The 9,292-nt window shown below is 51.9% G+C and overlaps 1 protein-coding gene across 2 annotated transcripts; it reads right to left on the bottom strand.

Annotated features, from left to right (window-relative positions):
* Nucleotides 1-651: 651 nt before the first annotated feature.
* On the bottom strand, nucleotides 652-8,160 carry Tagln2 (transgelin 2). Of its 2 annotated transcripts, none has more exons than XM_020185510.2 (5): nucleotides 8,035-8,160; nucleotides 2,785-2,992; nucleotides 2,137-2,311; nucleotides 1,774-1,876; nucleotides 652-1,455 (listed from the first exon to the last, which is right to left on the bottom strand). In XM_020185510.2, the coding sequence occupies exons 2-5, from the start codon at nucleotides 2,962-2,964 to the stop codon at nucleotides 1,314-1,316; spliced, it is 600 nt and encodes a 199-aa protein (XP_020041099.1). In that variant the 5' UTR covers nucleotides 2,965-2,992; nucleotides 8,035-8,160; the 3' UTR covers nucleotides 652-1,313. The 2 variants fall into 2 exon arrangements, with proteins under 2 accessions (XP_020041099.1, XP_073903834.1); XM_074047733.1 differs by lacking the exon at nucleotides 8,035-8,160 and adding an exon at nucleotides 7,669-7,693.
* Nucleotides 8,161-9,292: the final 1,132 nt, after the last annotated feature.

Raw genomic sequence — 9,292 nt, 5'->3', positions numbered from 1 at the left:
GACCCAAAGTTGAGTATCTTGGTCAAAGGCCACTATCTAAAAGAGAAGCTTTGCTGTAAGGCTCTCCCCAGCATGCAGCTTCAAAGTGTCTGGAATCAAACAAGGCTTCTTCCTGTCAGCCATCAAATCATCCTTGCTCACTTGCCAGATTTTGGTTCCTCTTCACTGTTACAACCCCACCCTCGGCACCCAAGCTGGTGTGGCTGACTCCAACACAGACCACCTTGTCCCAAGACTGCCTGAGGGGCCTCTTACCTAGAAACATCTGTACTTACCAGGACTCAGAGCTTTACCAACATCCTCCACCCTCCTCCAGTGGCTGAGCTGTTCTGGCTGGAGAGACAGGCCAGCCAGAATCACAAGGCAGGTCTGCCCCATTCACTAGGTAGCAAGGGTCTCACCTTGCTGCAAACGCTGCCCATACATTTTGCATTATAGCTCCGTCCCAAGAACAATTGTAAAGTCCTGTCCCTTCTCAATTCCAACCTGCCTGCCCTAAACCAAGTGACAAAGAGGATGATGAAGGAAACTGAGGGCTTAGTATTGCAATCTTTCATCTCTGCCCTCTTGCCTATACTGCTCTCTGCATTTTGGTACATTTCCTCCTTTCCTCACAGTGGGCACAGTAGCCCTAGACACAGCCAGAGTCCATTCAAAAAAGATTGGGATTCTTTATTTAAATCAGCAAGTTCATATTCTTTAAGCCCATGGTGGGCAGCTCTCCCACTTCTGTCCCCCCAACCCCTCCCCTTAGCCACAGCAAGGGAATGGAAAATAAGAAGCCAAGACGTCTCTGCCAAGAAAGGCTGCCCCAGATGTGATAAGCACAGCCCAGCTGTAGCTGGGGTGGCAGCCGCCATAATCCCCTCCCTATAAATTAAGTCCCTACAGCCACAGCTGTGGGAGAGGCATAATTGTGGAAGAAAAGCCAGTGCACATCAGGCCACAGGCAGCATCGCTGACTCCCAGCCAAGGAATGGACTGAAAGCATAGAGCTCAGGGTTGGAGGAGGCCAGAGGGAAAGAGAGGCATTGTGGGGAGAGGAGAGCTAAGGGCCCCAGACTTTGGTCCCAGGGGAAAAGTTGGTCCAGTTTTGATGAGTGTGGGGAAGGAATGTATTAGTAAGCACAGGCGGAGAGGCTGCCATCAGACATCCCCATAGATGACAGAATAGCTTGGACCCCCCCGCCTGGCAGAGTGGAGCTTAAGATCTCTGGGGCTCTCATGGAATGTCACTACTAAAACATATATATATATATATATACATATATATTAACCATTCATGGAAGAGCAGGGGCAAGGGTGGGGCAGGATCAGAGGATCTGGCGTGGCATCCCGTAGCCAGTCATGCCTGCCTGAGAGGCCCCACGGTTGGTGCCCATCTGTAACCCAATCACATTCTTGCCCTCTTGCAGCTGGTTGTCTGAGAAGTTCCGAGGGTTCTCCTTGGATTTCCTGGGTGGAAAGGGAGCAAATGTTAGAAGAAGGGTGAAGGCTGCCCCAGTAAATTCTTCCCTGGACAGAGTATAGGCTTTGCTGTGGGCTCAAGAGCTGGTAAAAGATCTCTCCTCAAGAGCCTTAAGCTATCTAAAGTTACTTCATCATCTCTCCAAAGGGACAACCACCTGTGGAAGTTGTGAGAAGTAAAATGAGTTATATGAAAGTGCTTTATAAAGAACTGGCTTCTACAGAGACATCATTTACTTCCTAGGGACAGGAATGCGCAAAAACACTGTGTCAGCAGGTCTCTGTGCTTGTCCCAGCAATACTTACTTAGGAAACCAGTTGGGATCTCCAGAGAAGAGCCCATCATCCCTGGCTACTGCCAGACCACCCAGGTTCATCAGTGTCCGCTGCACACAGGCCATGTTCTTTCCTAGGAAGGAGAAGACGAATGGCTTGGCCTTAGCAGGGCTAGAGTTCTAGAGGCCAGAGTTCCATCTCTATCAGCAAATCAGCAGACTTGACTTCCAAACTCTTTTTACTACTTGTTTCCATCCAACCCACAACATTGCCAACTTCTCCATGACACACACACACACAGAGTCCCAAATCTGTCCCTTCTCCCTGGTCAAGATGGCCCAGCCCAATCCATGGTCTCCTGGATGACAACTCTAGGTCCCAGCCCTGGCCCACCTTCCCAGAGATCCACAGTTTGGAAGATGTCAGTGGTATTGATGCCATAGCGCTCAGCTGCCTGCAGGAACTGAGAGATCTGCTCCATCTGCTTGAAGGCCATGGTGGAGGCCTGGATCTTCTTTACCGGGGCCTGCCCTTCAGGGTACAGTGCATTAATGAGCTCACACAGCACCTGCATGAGGATAGCAAGCATGCAAAGGTGAGGACATGCCTAGTGCAGATCAGTGTGTATAACCTTCAGCACCAGAGATAGTGACCAGAGAGGTTCTCTCGCCTGGTGGGAACCCTTTGAGCATCAGGTTCTCTCCTGTCCAGTACCCTGCCTCTGAGCCCAGAGTGAAGAGCCAGTGTTTAGTCTTTCTTGCTATTCCAGGATCACTGTCAAGAGCCCACCCACCCTCTTTCCTTAGATCTAGTCTTCCTTGGTGTCACCTATGGCCTTCACTGCAAGGAATATATTGACCCTTCCCTTCCCTGGATGGAGAGGGAGGAACACAAGGGTCCTCTCACATCCTCAATAATACTTTCAGGTTGAGGAAGAGGTTGGGACTGCATGCCCTCATTCTTTCCTACTTTAGGTTAAATAACCTCCAGTTCTCCAGAGCCAGCTCTGTACCTCCAGTCCAGTGGGGACCCAGCACTCACAGTGCCATCCTTGAGCCAGTTCTGGAAGTTCTCACGCCCAGGCTGGGGCCTGCCCACATCCTTGCGGCACTGAGTGGTGATCCACTGGATCAAGATCTGCTCTAGGTCTGCATCATACTGTTTCTCAATCTTCTGTTGCACCTCCCGGCTCAGGCCATATGCAGGTCCCCTGTTAGCCATACTGAACAGCTGTGGTGCCTATAGAAAGCTGGGGAGAGGAAATAAGCAGACCTATGGTCAACACTCTGACCCATGGGGTAGAGGACTCTGCCTGAGGAAACACATACTGTATCCCACAGGACTGGCTTCATGGGTGATGACCAGAGCTGTTGTCAAATGAGGGAACTCTCATCTCAGCCCCTGGACATGGGCTAGCATAGCACTGCTCAGAACTCTTGAGAGGTGTGGGGCCTCTCAATCTCTGGACTCCTTCACCCCTGTGACAAGCAGTCCACCTATTATATTGAGGCTCCCCACTAAATTTCATTTGAATGAATGGTTCTATTACCAGAATGAAGCCTAGACACACTGGAATAGAATGTGAAGTAAATGGCTGGGGTTCAGCTCACTTAGGGTCAGCAGCTTTTATAAAGGCAAACCGATCATTCTAACTCCATTGCTGCTCTTTACATTCCTAGGAAAGATAAGGATTCAGGGAGAACAATATGGAACAGCTTCAGAACCCTATGCCATGAGCTGGAGGACTGAATAGATCTAAAACCTCTGGGTTTTAACTGAGCACCTACTATTTATGCTAGGAATTGAGGAAGGGGTAGAAGCCTTAGATCCTAAATTGCCCATAGTGCCATCAAGGGAAAAAATGTAGTATGTACGACAGGGTAAGGATTGCATACAATGGATGTCAAACAGCACAGTTCAGATCACGTTATGGGAATTAATAGACAAGGAAAGGCAGAAGCAGTTGGGGGTGGGGGTTGCTGGAAGAGGTAGGCCTCGGTAGGCCCTTACCACATTTTAGCAGGCAATCGAAAAAAATTCTCATTTCCTTCTAGGAGCTATGGCACACAGAATAATGTGCCCCCTCCTACCAGGTGTCCTTGTCCTAATTCCCAGAACCTGTGGCTACATTACCTTACATGGCAAAAAGGAATTTTGGAGATGTGATTAAAATTAAGGATCTTGAGATAGATTACTCTGGATCATCCAGGTGGGCCTAAAGTCATCATAAAGGTCCTTTCTAAGTAAAAGAAGAAGATAGGTGAGTCAGAGTGGGAGAAGAAGTGACGAAGGAAGCAAGAGGTGGAAGTCATGCAGGGTCATGAAACAAGTCGAAAAAGGCAGGAAATGGATTATCTCCTAGCCACTCCCCGCCCCCAAAATGCACCCCTGCCAACACCTGAACCTTAGCCAGTAAGACCCCTAATTTGGAATCTCCAGAACTGGAAGATTTGCATGTGTCACGAAATTCGTACTAGTTTGTTATAGCAGAAACAGGAAACTAATACAGGAGCCTTGGGTGGCATTTTAAGGAAAACCTGGGAAGAGAAGGAAGGATGGAGAAGTTTACAGAGGGTTTCTTTAACTTAGTTTGGAGGGCCTTGGTTAGCAAAAAGTGGGTGGTTTCTGACCACTGGCCTGAGTTGGCAGCACCTCACCATGGGCCCCACCCACCACCTCACCACCAAAGTCCCACACTCAGGGGCTTGCCAAGCAAGTCCTAGGAATGCTGCAATGCCAAGGGGAGCCAGGAACAGAGGAAGGAAACAGTCCCCCACTTGCTGCCCCCCCAGGACCTCCTTAAATGGGCTCTTCTCTCTGCTGCCTGTCTCTGGTTCACAAAAGGAGATCTCCAGGATAGGCACCTTCATTCAACAAGAGGAAAGGGAGTCACCCCTTCTCCCCACATCTGGCTTCAGGCCAGGTCAGACTTAAGGGATGAAGTCATTCTGGCTCCCTCTCCCATGTACCCTAGGTTAAACAATCTCACCACCCCCTCAATAGGCCTCCAGGCACTGCAGAAATACAAGGAGCCAGGCCGCCTTCAACATCCTCATACTTCTCAGCTCCAGAGGTTGTGTGTCTCAGGTCAGTCCCCTCCCCCACAATCCAACAGGGCTGTTTCTTTCTACTCTGGGTTATCGAGCTGCATATTTCCGGCACGATCCACCCCATAAATCAGTTATTTTTAAACTTCATTAGGAGCAACTCACCCCCCCACTTACCCCAGACTGAAAGCCAGGCCAGATAAATGTCTGGGTCCTGATCCACACCATCAGCCACACACACAATTAGCTGGGAGAAGGCAGGCGGGTGGAGTGGCTGAGGTCAGAACAGAAAGGGAGACCAGCTTCCCCACCTTCCCCAGCCCAGCCCCAGCTGCTCAGCACCCACTCAGTCTGTATAAGCTTGTAAACTCTAGCCACAGAAGAATGGCTGGAAGATGAGTAGGAAGAGAAAGGGGTTTAGGGCTGCTCTCACCAGCAAGCCTTTTCCAGGTCCGATTCTAGACCTCTTTTCTAGGAGTAGCTTTGCTATGGTAACCTGGGTCTCAGGCCTGTTTCCAGGGAGCCAACTGGCCTGTAACCCAGGGAGGCACAGGTTAAAAAAAAAAAAAAAAAGAGGCAGGAGAATGATTAACCCTGACACTAGGTTTAAGAGGGGGAGAAAAGGACCCAAAGCCAGAGGCTTCCAGTGTCTGGGGCCCACATGGGATGGAAGGTAGATGCTGAAGGCCCTTCCCTGATTCTAAGGACTGGACACAGCTGGAAGGGTCATGGCCTCCAGCTGTAGTGTCTCTGCTCCACTCTAGAGCCATTGCCCTAGAGCCCTGAGGTGCCAGAACCACAGGAGTTCTAAGAAGGGGAAAAAAGCCAGCCGCCCAGTCTGGCCAGCAGCTGTTTCTCTCCCTCCCCCTCAGGCAGGCAGCAGCTGATGGGCCCGGGCTGTGCCTGCTGCAGCTGGAAGGGCCCACCCTAGTGACACCCAGGGGACCTACCCTGCCATGCTTCAAAAGAAGGGAAGGCAGCAAGTCTCCTACTGGTGTGGGGAGAAGAGATATGGCCAGCTGGAGGACAGGTGCGAGATGCCTAGAGCTGAGGATCCCAAGGGAAGACAAGAGCTGAACAACTTGGGAGGTGGGCTGGCCACGGTGAGAACCTAAACTCCAGAGCTGGTGGCAGCTGTGGGAACAACCCTCACTCTCACCCAAGAGGTTACAATAGTCAACAAAGGAGGAGAAGCCATAAAAGGCATTGTGCCCCACCCAGAACCTGGGCTGAAAGCCTACCTTACCCCACTCAAGGCCAATTCTGGAAAAAGAGGGAACATGCAGTAGCAGTGGGGGGATTTCAGGGTTCTTGGCTAGGCATTTAATTGGGAAGTTAAGGGGACTCTCCATTCACTGTGCCAGAGATGGGACACGGGGAACTTCCCAACTCAGAAGTGGGTTGGGACTATTCTGAAAGAGAAATGTAAGCAGAAGCAAGGACAGTGGGAGAACTGAAGTTAAGGGGCTGCCTTAAGGAAGACACCCTCCCCCAAGGGAAAGCTCCTTCACCACCAGTGTCCATAGCAGAAGAGAAAGCTGAAACTACACAAACAGGAAGCCACAGGCTTGCTCAAGAAGAGGGGAGGGAGTGGAGTCCGTTGCCATGGCTTCTGTGTACCAAACACAGGAATGGAAGCAGGGTGGGGGCACCAGGCAAAAACACCCAGTCCACACAGACTTCAACGTGGAGGCTCTGAACACAGGGGCACCAGTGGGATTCTGACAGATTGGGGATAGCCAGACCTAAGCGATTCCCTCAGAAAGCAGCTATGAAGGGCCTGGAAAGCGCTTGGAGGCAATGGGAAGTCACCAGTTTGATGGTAGAAATAATTCAGAAGAAACACCCTTGGAAATGGAAGGTGTTCTGCACCAAAGGGTCCACACCTGAAAATCCTGGAGGGCAAAGGAATGGAGTGAAGAAAGGATTAGAGGCCAATCCCAGGGTGGGGGGAGGAGGGGGAAGCATGGAATGAAGTCTGAGTAAGGAAGGGGGGTTACAATGGACAAAGAGTATTTGTTGGTTCTGCAATGGTAGCTCCCTGCGGGCCCCGCCCTACCTGGGTCTCCCCAGCAGTCTGAGGTCTGCCGGGTGCAGTAGGAAGGAGAAACTGGGTGGGGTTTGGAGATAGGAAGCTATCCTAGACTAACGCTCTGAGTTAGAAAGAGAACCAGGGGAGCCTGTCCATGCCACAGGTCGCCCCCTCCACCGCACCTCCACATTTTACCACCGCTTCTTTCGGTCCCACAGACACTAAATGCCTCCAGAACCTCCCTGGTACCAGCTCTAGGAGGCTTGTTGAATTAGGGAGGGCGGCAGCCCACTTCCGGTTTGCATGTCCAGCCCCTACAGCTGCCACCCCCGCCCCCACGGCCACGCCCTAGGCCGTTTCTTCGGATGAGTCACCTACCGCCCGCCTGCCACTGGGGTGACGCAGTGGTCTGGGCAGCCCGCCCGCCCGCCCGCGGTCACCAAAGGCTTTCCCAGCAGCAGGGTGCTCGGGAGGGGGCAAAGGGGCTCAGGCAAGAGTAGGAGGGAGTGGTAAGCAGCTAACACCCCCCCACACACACACAGACAAGGGCACATGGGAATGCAATCAGGGATGCAGCCCCCAAGGTTAAGGGACTTTCCTGGAGAGAACTGAAGTTTCACAGAAGGTGAAGCCACTGTGGGACCCACGCACGGAGACTCCTGACCCCAGCTTGTGACACCGAGTCCTCAGAAAAGCAAACCAGCAGAAGGAGGTGCAGAAAGGGGGGCTGGAGGACGCAGAGTGCAGGCAGTGCCCACACGTGTTCCTGGAACCAGGAAGTGAAGAGTCGCGCGGGAAACCCCGGGAGCGCGGAGTCCAACCAGGGAGCGCTCCATAACCCCTTACCCGCGTTCCCCGGGCCAGCCAGCTAACGTAGGACGCCTTCCTTTCCTCGCACCTACAAGGAACGCAGCGCTGGAGCTCGATCCCCAAGTCCCTGCAGGGGACGGGCGCCCCGTCCAAGGGCGTCTGAGGTCCCCTGACCTCACCGCCCAACAATGCCAGGTCATGGCTTGGGGACAGGACCTGACAGCATTTGGCGTGGCAGAGCAGTCATCAGAACCCTTACCTGGAGCCAGTTCTTGATCCCCAAGCTCCCTGGAGCAAGTCTAAAACTTGCTTTCTACAGATCACGCATATGCCCTCTCCCCTTGGTCTCTCTCTACAAATCAAACACATGCCCCCTCCCATTGGTCCCTCTGTCCGGCTCACCGTCTTAGCCGGCTGGATAGCTGTGCACACTCTGCAGGGTTGCAGCGGAGAGTGGTGCACCAGCCGGCCTGTCCAGGGGTTTTCAGGAGGGTCCCGCCTCAGACGGGGCGGACCAGGGGCGGGGCAAGGGCCAAGAGAGTTTAAAGGCGCCGCAGTGGAGAAGGTTGAAGAGCTTGCCTTTAACCAGGGTTAAAGGACTTGGGGAGTCCGTGGTGCCGCCGCAGTGGTTTGTACCCATAAAAGCCTCAACCTCTATCCAGGAACCCATAGATTGGTTTCCCAATAGGAAACCTGCCTAGATTAGCTGAAGACGGTGTGTTTTGTGGACAGAGTCTCCTGTTTAAAAAGGCTGGCAAGGTAAATGGAGGCACAGGAAGAGCCTCCCTGCACAACTCACTAGGGTGTGACAAGATTGGGGCTTGCAGGCCAGGACAGCACCCCCACGTGGTCTTGCTTGCCATCTACTTCAAGCCTGGGCAGAAATTAACAGTGAGGTCATTACTTCCCTGGGGCGCAAGAGGTGTGACCAGCGTTGGGATCTAGGGTTCAGACCTGACTCTTCCCTTTCATCTTTTCTATGACCTGCATCTCTTCTTAAATCCTGGAGAAATCAAAGCGAAGGACTCAGTGGAGGACATTGGCAGGAGTTCCTCAGTCTCTTAGGGTGGAGAGCAGCATAGTTTAGAGGAGGAAGGAGCACCACCCCACCTGTTCAAGCTTCTATTGAGCACAGACCCCCAGGGGAGTCCCTGCTTACAACCATAGGTGGAGTTCTTTACATGGCAGAGTGCCCAGTTGAGCCTTCTATTCAAAGACAACAAGAAGTCCCCTCTGGTTCCCCTTTCCATTCTCTGTCCCCTCCCTCTCCTGCCCAGACCAATGAAGCATCATTTCACTCCTCTGTACTTTTACAAAGGCTATTCCTCTGTCTGAGATGCTTTTCTTCCCTTGACTGGCATCTCACCTGGTCTGCCCCTTACTCACTGTGTGGCTTTGGGGCAAATTACTAAAGCACTCTATGCTTCAGTTCCCTAGTCTACAAAACAAGCTAACAGTACAAAACAAACTCAGAGCTGTAGAGAATTAAACAGGACACTAAAGAGCTTACTACAGTGAAAGCTATTGTCATTATTACCACCTTCTGTGAAGATACCAAGGATCTCCCACACGTAGCCTTGTCCCAGAACACTCTGTAAGCTTTACTAAATGTTGACTCAACTGCACTTTCTCCCTTTGTGCTACCATAATAACCAACACA

Source organism: Castor canadensis, chromosome 11 (assembly GCF_047511655.1).
Source record: "Castor canadensis chromosome 11, mCasCan1.hap1v2, whole genome shotgun sequence".
Taxonomy (NCBI): Eukaryota; Metazoa; Chordata; class Mammalia; order Rodentia; family Castoridae; genus Castor; species Castor canadensis.
This window is presented reverse-complemented; position numbering and strand designations above follow the sequence as displayed.